The sequence below is a fragment of the Schistocerca cancellata genome, chromosome 3 (assembly GCF_023864275.1).
Source record: "Schistocerca cancellata isolate TAMUIC-IGC-003103 chromosome 3, iqSchCanc2.1, whole genome shotgun sequence".
Classification (NCBI taxonomy): domain Eukaryota; kingdom Metazoa; phylum Arthropoda; class Insecta; order Orthoptera; family Acrididae; genus Schistocerca; species Schistocerca cancellata.
The window spans coordinates 495,686,362-495,710,540 of NC_064628.1; the positions used below are offsets into that span (position 1 = coordinate 495,686,362).

The following is a 24,179-nucleotide window of genomic DNA, read 5'->3' on the forward strand; positions in this document are numbered from 1 at the left end:
GGCGCTAGTTCAACGACGTAGCGCCACGCACTTCAAACGTGTCGAAATGGATGCCTGTCATACCGGCGCCTAATAATCAGTGACTGACTGTCTCTGTACAGATACGTTTTCAAAGGTCCAGACGACGGTCTACGTGTAGCACACTGAAGACGTTGCCGAACCGGGGAGGAAGGGGGGAGGGGGGTGGCGGGTGTCCAGAGAGACCCTTTGTCGTTTTATTTGTGCATGTGTCAAACTATCATCCACCCCACTGATTATGCCACAGCATGATGCGGAACAGGGGGGCTTAAAAAGCATAAATTCCCCTAGCTGCTTAGGGTCACGTTCAGATTTCGTCGAATAGTTTTGAACAGTCGCTGGTGGCTTTATCCTGTATACCAGAGCAAAATCTGCAGTAAGGCTATACTCTAAAGGGATACGATCACGTTCAATGGCGTCGCAGGCGCACATCGTCCAGGGGGTGTCAACAGTATCAACGGCTGTGAAGAACGTCATACTGTTGCTCACTGCACTGCGAACTGTTGTTTTCGACTGCTAAACGTAGGGGATTCAACGTTCCAATGGAAGTGGTGGTTTCCACTTTTGTAATTTATGCCACCCCCGGAGCCCTTTTCGTGTCTATACTATGTGACGGTATGACTGAAATGTTTTTCTCTGCTACCCTAAGAAAACCTCGTGATTTCAACACGGTTCGACTTCCGTCGCAGAGGCGTCAAAAGAAAGGGGGAATCGTGGCACGAAGGGGTGCGACGACCTTCCCACCGCGTAAGCCGTCCACGGTGGCGTTGGGCAGAATTTTGAAGGAATCTGTTGCCAATGTGAAATATTAACCCACATGACACCTCACACGAAGCTCTGGCCTTCGCATGTGTCGACACTTTGCTGTTTGAAGCGCCGCTGAGTTTGCGCCATTACGGGGGACGTTGTAGGCACGTTTGAGTTGAATTTCAAACTTCTGCGTCGCAATGGGAGATGATTACGGGGTTTCTAAGAAGTGACGCTCTGTGTTACACGACCAGGCGAGGTGGAGCAGTGGTTAGCACACTGGACTCGCATTCTGGAGGATGACGGTTCAATCCCGCGTCCGGCCATCCTGATTTAGGTTTTCCGTGATTTCCGTAAATCGCTTCTGGAAAATGCCGGGATGTTCCTTTGACAAGGCACGGCCGACTTCCTTCCCTAATCCGATGAGACCGATGACCTCGCTGTATGGTCTCTTCCCCCACATGAATCCAATCCAAACTGTGTTGCACAGTGTTTATTTTCGCACCGATGTATGATTTGGATGAGAGGTTGGTTACAGAAGTCTGCATTTTGACAGCTCAATTAACGTTCCACCTCAAAATCACCTTATCATTCTGGAACTGATTGCCACAGGCTGGTTGCGTCATCTACGGAAAAAAGCTTTAAGTTTCTGGGTGTCATGTCAGGAGAATATAGGAGTGAGGCAAAGTCTGATAACCTAAATAAGCAGCGTATGGCACTGTGCCCTGTGCAGAATGAACTGAAGTGTAGGCGTGGTGCAAAACCATTTGCTTGGACACCTTCCTGCGACGCTTTGTCTTTATAGCCACCCGCAAACTAGTCTCGTCAGGAGATCTCGTTAGAACGCTCGTTAGACAGTTTTTTTTCCCCTTATGAACGACATGTGTTAGTCAAACACAATGGCAGCCCAGAAAACAGCATCAATTTACCCATAATTGTTGCGTCTTAACCTTTTTCAGTGGTGGTGAATCCACATGTTTCCACTGCTTGCTTCGCTCGTGTGTCTAGGGGTCCTAATGGACGGAAGGCAATAACATCTGCAGAACATCAACGTTTGGTGCAGTAACTGACTGCTGAGAATCCACATGAAAAGTTCCTTTTCGTCTGTTCTGAGTTTTCGCCGCGTCACGATACGTCACACTCGATGCTGCCGTATGAATCCACGCACTCTAGGCGAGGAGAGGAGCACGATGCAAATTACGTGACGTACTGCTCCATGGATTTAAACGAAAACTTCTACTAGCTGATCCGTATTAAATCTCCAGTCCGCTACACTATAAAACCGTTCTAAATAAGGGCCGCCAGCCTTGCAAAGACCCACCAGACATAGTTAAACTTCAGAACTCTGAAGTCAATAATTGAAAGCCCTATAGCTGACTACTTTCGGAAAGATTCGGAGCTACGACCACTAGACTGGAATAGCTTCTCTAACAAGGTCATATACCATCTTCAACTGACCCCTAGCAACTTTCGTCAATAATTTTCACATAACAAACCAACAGCACAGTCGAGTCAATAAAGAAACGGCTACACAAAAACATCATTCTCAAATTTACACGGAAAAAAATTACTTGGTATAAATTAACCCTGGCTACGTACGTCGCCTTTGCCCACCTGCACGTAGCTACTGGCTCCACGGTCTGCTCTGAAGCGTCTTTTTATGTAACACGAGTGCATCCTCAGTCACAACACCACACTCGTCGAGAGAAACAGGAAACGGGGCGCTTCATGTTTGTATCTCGTCAGTAAATATCTTTTTCAGTGATGATGAACAGCTTCCAAAAAAATGTCCTCTACCATTCAAAAGCAGTTACGAAACGAATCTCGATATTGAAATGTGTATGACGAAGTTCGTTCCTTCGGAGTGATAGTAGTCAATGCAACATCGAGAATATGGATATGGATGCGCAGACTGACATTAAACACTTTGCTTTAACTATATTCAGTTTAACCCATTTTGACTTACTAATATTTTTCGCCCTAGTCAACATACCTCGTTTCACACACCTCTCAAAATTTTACAATTTTTTGATAGGAATTCTTTATAAATGCATCCTTATTATTCATTGACGTGATGAGGAGTGAAGATAATACTATTGTAGGAATTTTCGTTGGTGTGGTATACTCTAAGAAACAGGCATTTGCAACCTCACTAGATATTAGAATGAAATTTTCACTGTACAGCGGAGTCTGCGCTGATATGAAACTTCCTGGCAGATTAAAACTGGTGCCGGACCGAGACTCGAACTCGGGACCTTTGCCTTTCGCGGGCAAGTGCTCTACCAACTGAGCTACCCAAGCACGACTCACGCCCCGTCCTCACAGCTTTACTTCTGGCAGTACCTCGTCTCCTACCTTCCAAACTTTACAGAAGCTCTCCTGCGAAGGTCTCGAGTTCGAGTCTCGGTCCAGCACACAGTTTTAATCTGCCAGGAACTTTTTCACTAGATATTTCTCACACTCATGCCGTGTATCACTTTCCTTCGTTCTTGCTTTGAACACTAGAGTTTCTGGAGGGTGTTTCGTTGACGGGACTGGAGGAGATAAACCTAACAAAACTCGAAAACGATTGTTTATAACTCGCAAAATATCGAAAGAAATCGAGTGTATTATACACAGCTAAACAGATCGACTTCTAGGCTTTTCAATGGTATATAACAAGTCATGCCATCTATTAACAGATAAGAACAAACACTATGAAGAATCTGCAGCTGCTCGGCCCGTCTCACAGCCAGCAATGCAATAACGGCCATGAAACCTGCGGCTGACAGTAAGCAGTTTGTATAATCCGAAGGGTTAAAAGTGAAAATGGGAAGAAGTTTCCGTTAACTAATAATTTCTACTAGCACATGTCTTAAATCGATCTACAGCATTGCTCGCTGTTCAACCCATCGAAGAGTGTCCACGATATTCTTCGCCATTCCTCCGCTTTCTTCAACAGTCGCTAAGAGTTAACGGAACTATTTTACACTATTACGCGCGTCCATTTTCGTGAAGAAACGGTGTGATTTATACGCCAGATGCCGCACACTGCCGCTGGAGAGGACTGACGTCGCAGGTCACGATGAGGACGACGTTAGGTTCTGTAAGATGTAGCAGGTGGTTTCAAGCGTGCATCAACCACGACTGACGCCAGTTGGCGTACTTCGCGGTGAGAAACACGTCCCGTGAACGTGATCATCGCCGTTAGAAGTCTGATGCAAAGACTTTGAAACACCCTCCATAAGATGGCCAGCTGTAGATGAGTCAATCAGCAGGACTTCCTTAAAATGGCAAGTCAGATCGTCGAAATAGTGCACCATTTGGATGTCACCTGGCTGAATTTCGAACAGCTTTTCAGAAACTGAAAACGTTGTCTCTCGTTATTGACAGGCGTGATCTTTTGGGTCTGGTCCGCCTTAGCGCCTTTAACTACGACCTAAATCTGTGTTAACGCTGTTGCCTACCTTCCAGTCCCTGGAACCTCACGCTGCTCCCCCGCTTCCCTCGTTGGGAACACGAACAACATATCGTCATTTCGAGGAGGTGAGTTGTCAGTACAGGACGCGTAGAGAACCGCAGGAAAACGAGGCGTGTGGGTGAGGCAGCCGGCATTATTTACGGAAGGCGGTATGTCTGATCCGTTGGCACCCGCGCAGCCTACCGCTTGGCCGCTGTCTGCGGCCGTGCAGCCGAACCGGTTATATCCGGATCGCAGAGTCGCGCCGCTGAGGGTCGTCGGTTCAGAACTCGTCTCCTCCTCCACCGTTGGCCTTTGTTCACGAAGCGGCTGAGCGAGGCCACTGCCGTAGACGCAGATATTAACTAGAGAATGTTGCAGCCGACAACGCAATGTCACCAAATGCGTCGGCGGTCCAATGCAGTACTTACCAGTTTTCTACTATCAAAAGCTGCCGTATTAAAACGTAACGGCTGGACTTTGTTGCTGACTAATGCTTTTCACATGAGAGAGATGATGATGATGATTGATTTGTGGGGCGCTCCTCTGCGTGGTTATCAGCTCCCGTACAAAGTCCCAATCTTTTCTCTGTGCAGTCTCGCCACTATTCCCGAAAGATGATGAAACGATGAGGACAACACAGTCCCAGGGCGGAGAAAAACACCGACTCGGGCGGGACTCGAAACCGGGACCCCGAGATCCAGAGGCAGCAATGCTAGCCACTAGACCAGGAGCTGCGGATGCATGAGAGAGAGAGAGAGAGAGAGAGAGAGAGAGAGAGAGAGTTGGGGGAGGGGAGGGGGATATTGTGATGTGGTGCACGTTATGTTTATTGAACACGAAGGACAAGAACAGTTACATGAAGTAGATGTCCAATACCGAGCGAGGTGGCGCAGTGGTTATCAAACTGAACTCGTATTCAGGAGGACGATGTTTCAAACCCGTGTCCGGTCATACTGATTCCCCTTAACAGTTTAAGGCAAGTGCCGGGATGGTTCCTCTGAAAGGGCACGACCGACTTCCTTCTCCATCCTTCCCTAATCCGAGCGTTTGCTCCGTCCCTAATGAGCTGTTGTCGACGGGACGCTAAATACCAGTCTAAATAAACTGGAAACAGTCTTGATCGCACAACTTATTTAATATGGTGACCGGCTTCGATCTTTTTATCAGACCATGAGTATCTGGCGGAGGCGGTGGCGCATGGCAACCCTCTTGCTTCTGGCTGGTGGTGTACTGTTTGGCAGTACCTGAATTTTTGCTGGAGGAAGGGAAATTTTTCTTTAGGCGGCAATGCTCTTAGGTGACTTTATAACGATTTTAGATAAAAGATTTATACAAAAATATGTACTCGTTTTCAAAACATCCTTTGTACACTTGGCTTCATTTTATGGACTGAAGTAACTAATTAAGAAATATTCTCTATTGTAATAAATAGTAAAATTATCATTCAATAATTACCACGCAAAATAACAATAACAATATTCAGTGGAATAGCGAACCCATCACATCTGTGTATTCCAGTGGTCACGAACTCCTGTGCACTGCTACACCAACTTCCTGATATTTTTATAGTGATGTCCAACAGGTGGCAGCACTTGCGCATGATGAAAAGGTTCAACATTCACAAATGTGTACCTCGAATTTCCACCGGGAAAAAATACTTCCGTTGCAGCTAAGACACAGTAAAAGTTAGTGAACACAATTGTAACCAGAGGGTCAGAAAGGGCTAAGTTGAATTCGGAGATATAATCTGAATACGGTTGTTCTGAGAAGATCTGTATTTGTTTCAGAGAGGCTAACGGTGTCGCACGTGTTCCGTCTCTCCGCTAGGTGGCGCGAGGGGCTGCGCGAAGCCTTCAAGAACGGTAGAAGAGACTGTCTCTTAGCAGTTCTCTTTCTGCTCGCATATGTGATGTTGCGGGAATTGTGTCGGCAGTCGACTCATCTTTGGGCTGTTCGCAGTAAAACAGGATTGTGTCTTGGCTGGAAGTGTGCATCAGAGCTCGGGAGGAGGCTGGAATTAAACACTAGATTCCAGGCAGGTAGGTGTGGCTAGGTAAGGTGTTGGCCTGTGCTGTCGGAACCACAAGACCGCCGCGGCACAGAATGAGGTGCTGATCAAATGGTTCAAATGGCTCTGAGCACTATGCGACTTAACTTCTGAGGTCATCAGTCGCCTAGAACTTAGAACTAATTAAACCTAACTAACCTAAGGACATCACACACATCCATGCCCGAGGCAGGATTCGAACCTGCGACCGTAGCGGTCGCCCGGCTCCAGACTGTAGCGCCTAGAACCGCACGGCTACTCCGAGGTGCTGATCCTCTGTTATAACTTTCCACCTTGTTCCTCGGTGGATGGAAAGTTATGTGGAACCAAAACCAAGGAGTTCTTACGTAACTTGGATTTTATGGTGAGCATCCTTTCTTGTTATATCACGGGAAGGATTGGGTGATGCCTATGCACTACTTTTAGTGAATTCAGTAATGCCGGTTGGTTAAATAGCGAGAACTGAGTTTGGTAACTGGACTGCATTTCTTAAGGAGGCGTTGTCTTTGTTGTTGTAAACTGCCTTAACGCAAAAGCACTGCAATGTTCAGCTATGAATTTCCGATCTATTATTTAGTACTTACGGTTACAAGCGAAATTTTAAAGTATGTAAAGTATGGTCATGTTTAGTAGTGCAGTTGTCGCTTGTGGACTTAATTTAATTTAAGTACTTTTATTAGTTTAATAAGGAAGTTCCCATTTTTTAAAATTTTTGGGTCATTTGGCAAAATCGAATAAAAGTCATAAGTTCGCTCGAATGTTAACCCCGCTTGATTAACTGATTTTCTGTAAAATTTTTGTATGTGTGAGAATGTAAACGGTATCTTGTTTCTGTTTTAGACTGATTGCTGTTTTAAGGTTGCTCCAATGTTATTTGCCCGAAGGGCAACCTCTGCTGTTTGCGGGGCTTATGGTACCCGCTTGTGATTAATGTTAATACTGATTTGCATTGTAGAATATTTTTATTATTAGTTGTAAATCTTTAAGCATAACAAAACGTCGGTTTGTACAACTTATGGCGTTCGGAGATCAGTTTGCTTCTAAACATGAATGTAAATTGTCCTTCCTACTCATCTTGCTTTATTTCCCTTTTTTAAAAAATGTATACCTGTGGTTTTCAAATATTTGCTACCTGACATCTACGTACGAGAGTTTTAAGTTCTGAAGTTTGTGCTAGTAGAATGAGACTGTCTACTTTTTCGTACTGTGATAAGGACAAATAAATTTATGATGAAGAAGAACTTTTTCCTGACATGATCTCTGTGAAAGCAACTTGAGAATCAGAGAACAAAAATTTTGGAATTCTGAATTCTGTCACGCACCCAATACCACTGCAGGTTATGAGTATCTATCTCCATACTCTGGAAACCATTGAAGAGCACGTCAGTGGGCATTCCCCACTGTACCAGTTAGTAGGGCTTCCTCCCGTCCCATTTACGTATAAAGCGCGGGAAGAATAATTGCTTAAGCGCTTCTGTGCTTCTGTGCGCGCTGTAAATAATCTAATCTTGACGTCGCGATCCCTACGAGAGCAATATGTGAGGGGTTGTGGTATATTCCTAGATTCATCATTTAAAGCTCGTTCTCGAAACTTGTTAAGTAGACTTCATCGTGACAGTCTGCGTCCACCTTCAAGTGCAGGTGTAAACAATAGCTTTTCTCTTGCTACAGTGACCTACTGTATAAATATCAGTTAAAGCACATTGCGAGGGCTTTCGATGGTATTCGGGAGGTACGTTTATCGAGCGGCGTTTAGAAGAGGGTCGCTGTGGCACTAATTGCTGAGGGAGGATTTCGAGGGCCCATTAGGGGAACTAATTACAAGGGCTCGACCGGATAATTACCCAATAACGAGTTCTCGGCTACTAACGAAGATTTTCATTTGGAGGCAGCGACTGAAGTTCGATAACAACTGTTGCCCTGCGACTCGTCCGTTTACGTCAGCAATAAGGAAGCTCATTGACCGTCAAGGGTCGTCTAGATAAAGTGTTCTGAGAATAATGACTGTTGAACGATAAAACACCAGGAGACTAAATGGGGGAAAGTAAAGAAATTGGAACGTGAACCTCGAAAGTTTCCGGAATCGAGGCAAAGATCCATTATCGTAGCTGTATCGCTGTTATCTTTGACGCATAGCGCACCATCTCATATTGATGTTGTCACACCTCATACTCATTCACTAATGTAATTAAGACTGTAACAGAATTTTTAAAACGTTAGCACATGTAGCTACAGCAATGTTGTTATCGAAATAAATGGTTCAGGGGTCACTGTTCATAAGTCGTTCTGCAATTAACTCAGTGTGATACCTCTTTAAAATAAAATGAAAAATTAGCTAAAGCATCCCTTGTGGAGGTTGCTGGTCTCCCATCGGGCGCCTCCCCAGGTGGCGGATAGGGGAATGCTCACCAGATATGGTGGGTACCGGAAAAATAAAATACCTGGGGTGGACCAAAACTAGCAACTGCTGCCTTGTAGTATGATATTGGCTTATCAAAGGCTAAAGGAAGAAAACCTTGAGTAAAAATTACTTGGTCCTCCGGGTTGGGGGTTGTGCAGTGGGCCAGCTCCTCACTCACATAAAAACGTAAAAACGCTAAAAAACCTAATAATATGCCTCGGAAAAATTGGAACTTTGGACGACGAACTGGCGATGAGAAATGGAAATTGATGTTTGGATGCTGGAATGTACAAGGTATTTCCACTAAAAGAAATTTACTACCTGCAGAACTTGACATGTTCAACATGGATGTTGTACTCTCTGAAACAAAGAAGAAAGGCCAACGACAAGAAGAACTGGATAATTATGTACATATCTGGAGTGGGGTATCAAAAGCAGTAATAGCCAAAGCAGGAGTCTCCATTATGATAAAGAAATCATGGAAAGAAAGAATCACAAATTGGACATTCATCAATCAACGTATTATAACTGTTGAAATGACATTATTTGCTAGGGAAGTTGTGATTATTGGCGTATATGCACCCACGAACGACACAAAAGATAAGGAGAAAGATACATTCTGGGCCACCCTCAGGGAGACTATTGAAAAAATCCCAAGAACAAAGGAGCTGATTATCATGGGAGATCTGAATGGAAGGGTAGGAATTAGAGAATCCTGTAGAATAGTAGGAAAACATGTAGAGGACGAATATAATGACAATGGGGGAACGACTGATTGCAATTTGTGAACAATTTGATCTAAAAATTACCAACACATTTTTTCAAACATAAGGACATTCATAAATATACTTGGAAACAGAACACTAAAGAACCGTTCTATAATAGATTATACTATCATTAGGCAAACAAGCAGTTTCAAGGCAGTAGACGTCAGGTCTTATAGAGGAGCCCAGTGTGGATCAGACCACTATCTAGAAAAATGAAGTCTTTCTGGCCATGGAAGAATGCAAGTAAAGATACAAGTAACATAAATAAAACGAACCAGACTGAGAAAGATGAAAATTTACCTTTTAATATTGACAGCCTACAAGACGAAAGTATCAGAACACTCTTTGCGGCCAGGATGGAAAGGAAACTGGTTGAATCATTTGAAGGAAGTACAGAGGAAATATATGACTATAGAAAAACTAATGCGAAAATCATAGCAACAGAGGTGTTGGGTAAAAAAGATAGCAGCCACAACCATACAGCAGAGTGGTGGTCAGAGGAACTAGAGGTCCTCGTTAGAGAAAAACGAAATGCGTTCCTTCAGTGGTTGAATGATGAATCAGAAGAAACAAGATCAATATACAAGGAAAAAAAAGAATGAAGTGATGAAAAAACTAAGGATGGCAAAAAATAAGGATGGCAAAAAATAAGGATGGCAAAAAATAAGGATGGCAAAAAATAAGGATGGCAAAAAATAAGGATGGCAAAAAATAAGGATGGCAAAAAATAAGGATGGCAAAAAATAAGGATGGCAAAAAATAAGGATGGCAAAAAATAAGGATGGCAAAAAATAAGGATGGCAAAAAATAAGGATGGCAAAAAATAAGGATGGCAAAAAATAAGGATGGCAAAAAATGAAGCATGGGAAAGAACATGTGCCAAGGTGAATAGCAAATTAGGATTTGGGAGAGCAAAAGAAGCATGGTCAGTATTAAAAGGGCTTCGACAGCATACAAAAAGCAAAACTAATCTCCAACTGATAACACAAAAGGAATGGGAAGAGTATTTCCAAAAATTATTAAATGAGGACAGAGAAGAATATTTAGAAGAAGGAACACTGGAAGGAAAAGGTCATGAAGATGAGATCCAGATTTTAGAAAGTGAAGTACTTCAGGTGTTGAGAACAGGAAAGAATGGTAAATCACTGGGACCAAGCAATATCAATCTGGAGTGTCTGAAATATGGTGGTGACAAAATTGTGAAACTGATAACACAGCTCTTCAACAAAATGATACATGCAGATTCAGTACCCAACTAGATGAAGCTAGGTTACATTAATACAATATTAATGAAAGGGGATCGCAAAATTTGTTCAAACTATCGAGGAATTTGTGTTACAAACACATTAATGAGAATTTTTGCGAAAGTAATTAAAAACAAAGTGGAAAAAAATTTTAGAACCCAAGAAGAACAATGTGGATTCACGGCTGGGAGATCATGTGTAGACCATATTTTCACATTACGACAGATTTTGGAGAAACATAGGGAAAAATCAAAAAATATAGGATTAATTTTCATAGATCTAGAAAAAGCGTATGATACTGTTCCAAGAAAATTACTGTGGAGAGCACTACATATGGCGAACATAAACCCTTCCTTGATTAAAATAATACAACAGACGTATAAAGATAACATTTGCCAAGTGAAAGTTGGTAATAAAGTTTCACAGAAATGTAGAACAAGCAAAGGCCTTTTACAGGGCTGTCCCATGTCACCATCATTATTTAAAATATATATAGATATTAGCCTTAGAACATGGTCTCATAAATGTAACAGTATGGGATTAGAAATAAGAAATGGAGTTTACCTACATCATTTATTGTTTGCTGATGATCAAGTAGTCGTAGCACAAGATGGGGAGGATGCTAACTATATGTGCAATCAACTAGCAGTAGCATACAAAACTTGGAGTTTGAAGATTAATTACCAAAAAACAGAATACTTGACTAATGATTCAGATGAGCTATGCATTGAAGGAAAGAAAATCAAAAAGATAAACACTTTCTGTTATTTGGGATCCATTTTAGAAATCGAAGGAAAATCAGAGTCAGAAATCAATAAAAGAATTAGTAGCGGAACGAGGGTCATTGATATGCTTAACTCAGTCTTATGGAGCAGGAATGTAATGAGCAGAACTAAAAAATTAATATACAAATCAATATTAGAGAGTGTGGTTCTGTATGGAACGGAGACCTGGACAGTTAAAATGAAGCACATTAAAAAATTACAAGCCCTAGAGATGGACTTCTGGGGAAGATCGGCAAGAATCTCCAGGAAAGAAAAGATAAGGAAAACTGAAATAAGAAGGAGAATGGAAATAAAAGAAAGAATATATGACGTAATGGACAGGAAGAAATTACAGTGGTATGGGCATGTACGACGAATGTAGAAAGCCAGAATACCAAAATTGATACTCGAGTGGGAACCGGAGGGGAGAAGAAGAAGAGGACGACCTATGACCAGCTGGCTTCAAAATGTACAGCAGACAGTGAGGAGAATGGGCGCAGAGGAAGAGGACACGCAAGATCGAAACACCTGGAGGAATATTTTCAAAATATAGCCTAAGAACGTTTATTGTTTGTATTGTAATTTCCAAGTAAATTATTATGTTGGAGATAAGCCTCTGTAATGAGGAAAAGCTCAAAATAATAATAATAATAATAATAATAAATAGCTAAAGCATATACAAGGTGGTCAGAAACAGCTTGAAAAACTTGTGTGTTGCAGAGGAAGAAGTGCTAAGAAATAACAATTAAGAAAAACATCCGGTAAGTTGCGCCGTTTCAAGTTATTTAGCATTGAAGTTAGCCAATCACGTCGTTGCGCGCGCAATTCAAGCACTTGCACGCGCTAAAATCCGATAGTGCACAGACGTCTGTGGGGCCATGAATTACAGCTTGCTCAGATGATCATTAACAGTTACACTGTGTCTTTTTTTAAAGTGATAAACTGAAACTATATGAGCAAAAGCTACGTTGGATCGCCTTGAGGAGAACAAATTTGGTGACTCTGTCTCTGGCAGGCCCCATGAATTTGCGTGCGAGACGACCTGATTGGCTAACTTCAATGGTAAATAACTCGGCGTAACGTATTTAATATTTTTCTTAACAATTATTTCTCAAATCTACCTCCTTCCACATTCTTACGAGCTTTTCAGACTGTTTCCGACCACCTTGTATTAGTAAATGCAATTTGGTACTATTGGTTCATACATTCCCTAGAGCAGTGGTCCCCAACAAAATTTTCTCGAGGACCCCCTCATCGAGCATGATTGGTACCTTGTCATATCACAGTATCAAGTACCTAATAAAGCCAAATTGAGAGTCTTTTTACACGTTTTCTATTTTTGGTACTTAGAAAAAACATTGACATATTCATACTGAAAAAATATTGAGCTTAAAACTTTTTCAATTTAGCCATCATTGTTATTGTTAAATTTTTGATTATTGCTCAAAATCTTTCTCTTCAAATCTGGGTGTTTAGTATAACAAACTCCTTAAAATAATAGTGGCCGATTGTCGTCTGAAATGCGAGTTTCTGTGTAATGTGACTGTCAGTTGTCAGCTGCAAAGAGGCAGCGCGTGCAGTCTAAGGCATACGGCAGAACTACTTGCCTCTATGTAATTCTAGTTTTGCGCTAGAGTGTGCTAGTGTCGGTTGGCTCTAGGAAGACGCTAGACGCAGAAGACAGCGTTCGATAAAGCTCTGCTCATGCAGGAAGCGGCCAAAAAAATCTGTTATCATACGAAATATATTTAATATATTTTTTTATTCTAATATCATCTTGCGGACCCTTCTGGCATAGCTAGCGGAACCCCGGGGGTCCGCGGACCACCGGTTGGGAACCTCTGCCCTAGAGGTTTCTTAATTCGCACCCAGTGGTAAGAGTATTGTCTTATGTGAGACTTCTGTTAGTGTATGTTATTAATAAGTGTCGTTTATGATAATCATGATAATCGTAAACAACAAAATTCAGTTCCACATGCATCATGACTCTACACTCAGTACATACGTGATTATCGTGCTGTTAATGGTCGTGGTAGTAGTGATACAATGAAAATATTTTAAAACCCGGTGCTACTCCTTACTAGTAGAGGGAAGGGGGCCGCAATGCTTAATATCCCCGTCCATCGGACGTACCGCCGTCAGCACTGTCACAAGTCCACAAGCCAGTATTCCTTCAGACATTGCGGAGAGTTTCGGAATCTAACCCTGGTCATTTGTTCGAGGTCTAGTGATCAGAAATCTTTACAATATTTTTTTTCTCTTCCCCTTCCCGGTCAAATGCTACCAGGAAAACTACTTCCATCACCAGGATTTGGATCAGAGCCGAACGCCAAAACCAACGCCCAAGTGTGCGTTAGCTGCCTCGGTTGCGATGGCGGATAATTTCTTAAAACCACACATGCATACCACCAGACGTTTATAACGCGATCTGATCACTGAGAATGTTTCAAATGACGTCTCATCCGAGACGAGAGCGTTTCCCTGGTTGCTGATTCACGGTGTCGCGCGCAAGCTGACTTACCACCTGTTGGAGAAGCTCAGGTCTGCGCTGAACGTTCCGAGGGCTGTGGTGCCGCATCTGGAACAAGTGAAACCACGCTCTGAGACATAAGTTTTATTGCGACAATGTTACTGGCAATATCCGCAGTTACGTTCAAATGCTGGGTTGTGGGCAAAGCACAGCAGTTCCCTAAACATTCTAAGATTTTCCATTTGCAATACCGATAACGAGCGCATCAACGAAAGGAACGTATGATATTCTACGCTTTTGACTTTGAGTTACAGTGCTGTTACGTTGTCCATCAGAAAACTGGTTATTTTTCTGTGTGGTTTATTTAAGACTAAAGCAGTCAATATGCTCCTTTAAACAAGTATTTCAACTCTGCACTCTTTCTTCAGGAGTTTCTGAATGCTGTTAAAAAGGGCATTGCTCCATTTTTAAAAAACTGTACTTCATTCAATATCTTTGCTGATTCAAAATGTAAGAGAATTAAACATACAACAAAATTATGTGCTCCTTTTGCGTAATATCTTTTGCCGAATGTCTCGTTTTTATATCTTAAACTGCCCATGAATTAAAAGGGTCAGTGATTTTCTCTGCCTCGTGATGACTGGGTGTTGTGTGATGTCCTTAGGTTAGTTAGGTTTAAGTAGTTCTAAGTTCTAGGGGACTGATGACCATAGCTCTTAAGTCCCATAGTGCTCAGAGCCATTTGACCCAGTTAAAAGGCTTGTTACGTTTTATGGGATTCACATTGGGTACATGTAAATGGCGTTCAAAAAGAAACGAGCCGGAGTCGTAATTACAGAAACCAGTACCTGTATGTTAGACGTATTGACCCTGGCTGTTGAGACACTTGTCCCACTGTGACACAAGGTGGTGAATGGCTGTCTCATAAAATTCCCAGGGCTGCGATGTTAATCAGTTCCGCACGTACAGCTGGACGTCGTCGTCCGAGGTGAATCGTTTGCCCCTCAGAACCTTTTTAAGGGGACCAAAAATGGTGTAATCATAGGGAGAGAGGTCCGGACTGTATGGAGGGTGGCCGAGAACCTCCCATTTGAATTTCTGCAGGAGTGCCGCGACTGTGTTGGCCGTATGAGGCTTTGCATTGGCGCAGAGCAAAATGACCCCACGGCTGAGACTGCCTGGTTGTTTTCATTTGATCGCTTGGCGAAGGCTGGTCAAGGTCTGCGAGTAACGCTGGGCATTCACTGTTCCGTGTTGCAGGAAGTGAATCAGAAGAGGGTCCCTTAAAAAGGCTCCGAGGGGCAAACGATTCACCTCGGACGACGACGTCCAGCTGTACATGCGGAACTGGTTAGCATCGCAGCCCCGGTATTTTATGGGACAGCCATTCACCGCCCTGTGTCACAGTGGGACCAGCGTCTCAACAGCCAGGGTCAACACTTCTATCATACAGGTACTGGTTTCTTTAATTATGCCTCTAGCTCGTTTCTTTTTGAACGCTTATACTATAGGGAGAAGCCTTCACTTTTCCCATCTCTTATATGAGAGGCGATCAAAAAGTTTCCGTTTGATGGTGTTGCTGCAACGTATATGCAACGTAGAGCGACACAGATGGTGGTATATAAGCACCGACATGTAGACAAGGGATCAGTGTGGCATTAGTGTCTTTCTGACGAACGTGCGGTAAAATTCGGAAACGTGGACCATGGCGACGTTATTACCAAATGCGTCCGAACAATGCGAACGTGTCGATTTTCTTTTCTTGGCTGCCGAAGGACAAACACCAGCTGACATCCAACGGAGAAATAAGAATGTGTATGGGACACATGTCTGTCGAAAACCTCTGTTGTGGAATGGTGTGCCAAGTTGCGTGCTGCTGCTTCATAACGCACGTCCCCATATAACAAATGTCGTAACTGAGAAGTTTCGCCAACTCAGCACCCGCCCTATAGTCCCCACACGATTATCAAGCGTTTGGTCCCTTCAACAGGCCTTGAAGGGTTGACGATTCCTGTCGGACGAGGATGTGCAGCAGGTAGTTACTGATCCCTTCATGAAGCAGGATGCGATGTTGTACCTAACGGGTATCTTCAACTTGGTCCGTCGGTGAGATGCCTCTATGCTCACGGCGATTTTGCCTGATTAGAATTCCGATTTCGGACTGTAAAGGCTTTCTAACGGAAATTTTTTTGATCGCCCCTTATAACTTAACTCTTTATACATTTCCATTTGCCATTTGGTGGATGCTTGTCAGTTCCGCAGCTTTATAATCTGTTTATAGGAGAAGATCCACCGAACAGTTTTTTTCCCTCTGAACTTCATTTACAGATAGATTTTCGAAACTTATACTTCCATTACCAATGTTCAGTGATGCGGCAGGATTAGCATACACGATTCGCAAGAGCCATTCACTGTTAACAACTCTGAAGCCCCGCCCCCAAGCTGCTGTCGGCGCTCAACCACGATCGAGTTGAGAAGCAAATGATACGCAAGTGGTTAACAAAAGGGTCTGGCAATGCCAGTCGGTAGAATGTAATTAGTCTCTCTCTCTCTCTCTCTCTCTCTCTCTCTCTCTCTCTCTCTCTCTCACACACACACACACACTCTGAGGAACAAAAGTGTACTGGACAACGGCTAAAAATATTTTGCAAACCACCATTACAGCTGCCAATTAAATAAAATAATCATATGCACTTAACAATAACAAGGTTCTCTGGGTCGTTACCAGGGTTTTAATCGTGGTTGCGTAAAAATGGTTCAAATGGCTCTGAGCACTATGTGACTTAACATCTGAGGTCATCAGTCCCCTAGAACTTATAACTACTTAAACCTAACCAACCTAAGGACGTCACACACATCCATTCCCGAGGCAGGATTCGAACCTGCGACCGTAGCAGTCGCGCGCTTCCAGACTGAAGCGCCTAGAACCGCTCGGCCACCGCGGCCAGCTCTTCTTCCACATTCTATGATTGTTTTCATTTTTCGTTTAAGCTTAATCGGAAATTTTAAGGGAGGTGGTCATAAAGTCTCCCCCCCCCCTCCTTGGTAGTAGATGCGACTTCACACAACTGTCGTCTTACTCCACAAATAAAAGCATTACATGACCTTAGAACACATGGACATTATATTTCTCTGGGTTGACAGCAACAATGGTCTCAACAATGATTCATTTCCCCGTTGGTTCTTTATTGTTTCCTGTTCAGTGGCACTTGTCCAGTGTTAGATACAACTGTGATTGAAAATGTATCGACGCCGGCCGGTGTGGCCGTGCGGTTCTAAGCGCGTCAGTTTGGAACCGCGTAACCGCTACGGTCGCAGGTTCGAATCCTGCCTCGGGCATGGATGTGTGTGATGTCCTTAGGTTAGTTAGGTTTAAGTAGTTCTAAGTTCTAGGGGACTGATGACCACAGAAGTTAAGTCCCATAGTGCTCAGAGCCATTTGAACCATTTTTGAAAATGTACCGACAGCAATTTACTGACAGAGAAATATCAGAGATTTTGGAAGAATCTACAGATTCTCAAATTGAATTTGATGAAACTGACGATGTAGTGAGTGAATCTGAAGAGGAATATGTCGTGCGCGAGGATGTGGACAGCAATAGAGTACCTACAGATGCTGGAGATGAACTCTGGGCATCTGAAACTGATGACGACGCAGGTTGCGAGATTAGTGGCAAATACTGGAAAAATTTATAGCTCCAAGCCTCCTCACATTAGAAGAAGAGTAGCACAAAACATAGTGACAGAAAGAGAAGGCAAAAGAGACGAAGGTAAAGTAGGAACAATAAGAGCATCATCTGAAAAGCTTTGGTCTCCAGCATTTGTCAACATCATAATAAAGCATAACAATGAAGAGGCATTGAGGCAGAAAATACCCGAGGCAGGCAGACTTGAATTCATGGCATACATAGGGCTACTTGTTGTTATGGGGAAGGAAAATGACAGTAAGTCATCTGTTACAGATTTATGGTCCTACACTTCAGGAAGGTTTGTTTATACTGCTACCATGAACCGAACCAAATTCTAGCAGCTTAGTAAAACAGTAAGATTTGATGACCAGAGAGTCGCCAAGCGATCGCACGAAACGTGATAAGTTTGCTACAGTGCGAGAAGGTTTTGATAAAATGAATGAATTACTGCCTAAATATTATTCTGTTGGGAAGCACACGGTTATTGATGAAATTTTGTCGTTATTGTTCCGTGGCAGGTGTCCTTTCAAAGTGTCCATGAAGGAAAAACCTGGTAAATACGTTATACACGTGCTCACAGACGCTAAAACCAGATTTATTATCAGCATGGAGCCTTACGCTGGGAAAAGAAATGATGGTACAAAACAGTCAAATTCCGCTGAAGTTGTGGTTCCCACACATAATTCGGGGCGAAATCACAAGTCAACTTTCGTGGGAACTAATAGGAAACATATACCTCAAAAGCTGAAAGACGAGACTTACATTCTAGAAAATTTGCTTTCAGTGATACTAGTACTGGAAGTATTCCAATCACAACTGTTTATTATACCCCCGTGAAAAACAAAAGAAATCTACTGTTTCTACCATCTCAACATTATGACGCTTCAATTGGTTCACCTACTGACACTATGAAGAAAAGTTATAAATTTGTATTATAATGAGACTAAAGGTGACGTGGGCACGATAGATCAAACGGTGAGGAAATATTCAACTAGGAGGCCTACAAGAAGGTGGCCGCTGTCTGTTTTTCTGTACTCTTGTGGACACAACAGCGGTCAATAGTTATACACTATTTTTGTTGAACTTGCGGAACTGGAATAAGAAAGAGCCTAATAAGCGACGACTTTTTCTTCAAGAACTGGGACTACAGCTCACGAAACCATACACTGATGAAAAGGCTACAAATATTGCAGGAATGCTAAAGCCTGTAATTTCAAGTATGGAAGGTATTCTCGGACGGAAAATGAAGCAGAACTTCGGTGCAAAGCAAGCTCATAGAGGTAAAGGTAGGTGTCATTTGTGTGTCAGCGAAAGCCGTTCAAGACCAGAAAAGTACAACAAAATTAACATAACAACAATAATCTGCAACAATTGTAAGATAAATGTTGATGGTGTTAGGACAGCAACCAGCCACAAATTTACTTTGAGTTCCTTTATTCAAAGGAAACCGTTACCGGTTTCTAATCGTTGCGACTCATCATCAGACGGTTTACACGCTTTCTTTCTGACATTTGGTGTGTTTTTATAGATTAATTGTCATGAAACACACCAAATGTCAGAAAGAAAGCGTGTAAACCGTCAGATGATGAATCGCAACGATTCGAAATCGGTAACGGTTTCCTTTGAATAAAGGAACTCAAAGTAAATTTGTGGCTGGTTGCTGTCCTAACACCATCAACATTTGTCTTCAAAAACAGACACGGTCTCCAACATGTCATCATATGACAAAATTTCAATTGTAAGATATGCACATATGGTAAACACAGGAGGAAAACTGTTGTATGTTCCAAGTGTGAAGTAGATTCTGAAGAAAGTAGTGAATAATTCCTCTCACAAAACTATGTTATGTACTTAAGCTATATTACCTTACGTTTTTGTAATATTTTTTAATTATAGTAAAGTGTACTTCAATAGTACTATAACGACTTTTACTACTAATTTTTCTTAAGATAATGAGACTTGTTAAACTTAAATGACGAAGTAAGTCAAAGTTATAAAATGCATTTTTGAGCCGGCCGCGGTGGCCGTGCGGTTCTAGGCGCTTCAGTCCGGAACCGCGGGACTGCTACGGTCGCAGGTTCGAATCCTGCCTCGGGCATGGATGTGTGTGATTTCCTTAGGTTAGTTAGGTTTAAGTAGTTCTAAGTTCTAGGGGACTGATGACCTAAGCTGTTAAGTCCCATAGTGCTCAGAGCCATTTCAACAATTTTTTTTTTGCATTTTTGAAAACAGTTTTAAAAGAAATATTCAGGTTCTGGATCTTGATTATGCATCAATAGATATTTCAAAAGTACGTTAATAATGTAACTGAAGAGCAAGTGATGAATTTTATTTAATTTTTAATTTTTTTATGGCGGACACAAAGAACCTTCCTCCCCCCCCCCCCCAGGTAATACAAGTTACTGAAAATAGTTTGGCATTGCGAGGGTTAAGGTTTCTATTCTTGCATCTCAAAATGAAGTGTTGTAACGTGACGCTTATGCGTATTGTTCGCTGTGCTTCGTGGGTCGACAGTGAGACAGTGAGGGCAAGCTGTCTACCACACTATCGAACTCAAAACAATTCTACAAGCTGTTCTATACCTTGTAGCTTTCAGCCTCACAGATTGACTTTTGCAATGATAACCACTCACGCTGCTTAGTGCAGATGCAGGTGCAGCGTAATTACAAAAAAAAGAGAAGAAACCTTAAAAAAATTCATAAAAGTTACCTTTCCTGGTTTACCGAAAATGTTCCTCGTAATGGCACGCGTTTTACACCGAAATGTCGATACAGCGAGACCACAATCCAGTCGTATAGAACTACTTACATTTGTTAAGAAGGAAAGGGGTGCCTCATGAGAGAATCACTGGACAGAAAATGGTAATATTTGTTAAAATTAACCTTTAATTTATTGATCCTTAAAAATGATTCACAGCCAAAGATAAACTACGGTGACAATTCACTATGTCAAGAATAAAACTTACTAAGCATCGAATTACAAACGGAAACACAGTAATCAGTAGTGGGCCAAAATTTCTGTCTGTTTTCAAAATATTGTATAAATGTTGAAGGCACGTGAATGCTATGTGGAAGATTGCTACACAACAAGGAAATGCGGTGAAAACCAAGTGCGTCCTCCAATCTGTCTTCCATCCCACTCTTGAACGCTACTAGTTGGAGGGGAGGAACCGTTAGTTTTGCAACCTTGACAACCGGGAATTACTCCGCGCCTTCTATAACGCGGGGGAAGTCCGGAGAATTTTCTCCAAAAGCGCCTGCTGTAAGAGTATCTCCGTAAACCGAGTAGATGTTGGCGCTGGATGAGCTCACACGCAGCTCGTTTCTCATGCTGTGTACCGTAAAATGGCTGTTGCTCATTATCTGCAGATGCTTCTAGGAAACACTGTGGACGTTTCTGGTCCTCTCCCCCTCCCCCCCCCCCCCCCTCCAGGGTCACTCGTAGTTTGGACAGGCCTGAAAAGGCACTTTGTTGTATCCCAGCATCGGAGCACAATTACCTGCGGAGGCCTTCTCTCATTGCTCTACTGGTTGGTTGGTTGTTTTGGGGAAGGAAACCAGACAATGAAGTCATTGGTCTCATCGGATTAGGGAAGGACGGGGAAGGATGTCGGTCGTGCCCTTTGAAAGGAACCATTCCGGCATTTGCCTGGAGCGATTTAGGGAAATCTCGGAAAACCTAAATCAGGATGGCCGGACGCGGGATTGAACCGTCGTCCTCCCGAATGCGAGTCCAGTGTCTAACCACTGCGCCACCTCGCTCGGTGATCATTGCTCTACTATTCTTGTGGTAATTCGGGGGAACCTCCCGAAAATCAACTCCTCGACCACCCGTGGCGCGAAGCTTGCAGCTGGCCTTTCTCATCACATTCCAGCAACGGGCAATTTAACAAGCTCATACTCCAAACTTCACAAACCCTAGTCCTCCACGAAGGAAATTTAGGATAGTACAACAGCAATGAATTAATTTATCGTCGCTTAACGACATGTGACTAACCCTTTATGTCATAGTGTGTAATTTCAGGAGAATCGTTTTCTTCGCTATCTCGAAGTCGAGTACCCCATTAGGAGGATCTCTTTCCTAAATTTCTGCAAGTTCACGTTCTTTTTCTGGTAATTTAAACTGAGCTGGCATCGCGGCCAAAGTAGAGCCCTGGTCGACCGTGGTTTAGTCTTCCGATCAGAGACGCTGGTCTGAGACTATTTAAGTGCTTGTCGGTTGCTCTCGAGTCCTTCAAATTTGGTTCCGCGGTGGTGCGAGAATGCTCCGCGAGGTGGCGGGTCACGCGGCTGCTGGCAGATTGAGTGGTCGAACGAGACGGCGGTGAAGTGAGGGGCGCGTTGTCCGCTGTGAAAGTGCGGAGCCGGCGTGATCGCTGAGTAAGAGTCCGACGAGAGAAGTATACTCGAGTCTGATGGGCCAGTTTCACTGGTTTTCACAAATAGCGGCAGCCGTTTGTTAGTTTGCTAGCTAAAAGGCTTTTTAAAGCATTAGTGTCTCCTACAGCCTGGTTACAGTAGAAGTACGAGTACAATTACGATATTATATGCTATTCTGTGACCATATTGCACTACGGAGGCTATATGTTGTGAAACAACCGGTTGACGTAAGTGATTTGATATTAGTAATTTGCCCATGTTGTACTATTAAAATTTCTTTCGCCCATTATGAAATGTTTGAACTTCAGCTGGCTGTATTTCAGCACGCTGTGCATATTTATAGAACTAACGTGCTGCTGCTGCTGCTGTTGTTGTTGTTTTATTGTACTTGAGATATTTTGTGCTTTAAAGAGGGTTCCTTTCACTTAAGCATTACCATTACGTAAAGATCAGCTGGACGAACGATCACTGAATTGCTTATAATTCTAGTACGGTTAAGTGGGCTGAGCCTGTTGCTTCTCGTAAACCGAGAAGGTATTTGTGAACTAGCTGGTGACTTTGCTGTTGATACGGAATTGTTTCATAAAGTGCTCTTGCCGGCATTGGTCAAATAATTATTTCTTACTTTAAGTGTCTGCAAGTCACTGAAATTGTTGATTTGTAACTTGGTTTGAGAGGGAGCAATCATCTATTGGCTTAATTTACAGACGGATAAATTAAAAGGTTAAAATTAAATAGGTTTTGAGGTGTAACGCCAAATGATAATTCTCATATTAGTAAATGCTTTATATTCTTGGAATTCTTTGTACATATTGTTTATTGTCACTATTATTTTACTGTCAGCAATTGGAGTTGTAAAGTTAATAACGTTCTCTAATGCTGGTTATCAGTGTCCTGTGTTAGTGTTTAAAAGTTTTGAAGAGGCTAGCAATAAATCTGTTTTTAAGGTATGTTGGTGAAGTGGCTTGGCATCTTACCACTTCCCTCCCGCTCCTATCATTTCACAAATTATTTTGTAACAAGTTTCTTAACTGTTGCGAACCAGTGACAATTGCAACAGTAGGAATAGCACGAACAAGGTCCCAGAAAGCTATTTCTAGAAGGCAAGTTGCATATCGTCCGTAAAGCATTTACGTCCAGTGTCCTATGTACGTGTTCATTTATCTTGTTTGCCTTCGACAAACGTCTTTACATCTCCTAAGCACTGCTTTCACTCCACCCTCAAAGTAGGTACGGATGCACAACCTGTCCGATAGCTGTTCAGACATACAACAGAGCCTTGGGACGGTTGTCGGGCAACGTCTCTAAGCCAGTGGTTCCCAACAAATACGACGTGAAGGTAAAATTAAATTTTATGTGGGGTAAAAACGAAAGGGTTCAAATGTGTTTGTCATAAACTTAATTATTTTTAGAAAGATTATCACTATTATCACTACTTCGTAACACTATAGTAGAGGGTTACAAGAGATACTTTTTTTCGTATACTGACATTAATGTGTGACACGATGTAGTGGAGATTACAGACTGTTAAACAAATGTAAGAATAGTATCTTCCACGGATAGTTTACCTATCACGCACATATTTTGTACCATGCACACATTACAGTACATTTGGGACATACATATCACGTACTCATAAATATATCCTGAAAATATTCGTACATCCATATTTAAATTGGATGATGGTGGGACTTCAACTGGTATAATTTGTATTAAAATGAAACTCCTCCATATGTGCTCCACATGGATGGCCGCCATCAATGTGGAGCACGTATTCGTCTCACCGCGGACTTCTAGTACTCAGCCACACACAATTGATATCAAAGTGTACGGGCCTGAAGATTGCGTTGACGCAACGTCGAACCTAGTAGCCAAATAAATATGAAATCTTAATCACAGCTGGAGGAGTTTCATTTTAATAAAAACAAAGTCCTGAAAATGCCTTCTCCAAGTTGTGGGTAGTTCCCGCAACAAACCAGTGCTTCATTAGAGCAACAAAGTACTGGCAGCCTGAAGTCTCTCAATTTCGGTCAATTGAGAACTACAGAGTCCACAAATAGTGATTTACAGTATGTGCAGCGTTCGCACTTTAACCTACCTGCATTTTCATTTGAAATGGTGAGGGTGAAGCAAGTGTCGCTAAGGAGTTGTGCAAGGGAAACAAGTTTTGTAAGGAGTGCCTACCCTATACGTGGATTGTTAGGTTGCTTT

General features: G+C 42.5%; 1 protein-coding gene across 1 annotated transcript in view; it reads right to left on the bottom strand.

Moving 5' to 3' along the window:
• The window catches only part of LOC126175266 (F-box only protein 32), a 546,963-nt gene that overhangs the window by 381,086 nt on the left and 141,698 nt on the right, over positions 1-24,179 (bottom strand). The window contains exon 2 of the mRNA XM_049921915.1: positions 13,952-14,008. Coding sequence (XP_049777872.1) covers positions 13,952-14,008 — 57 coding nt within the window. The remainder of the gene's footprint in view (positions 1-13,951; positions 14,009-24,179) is intronic.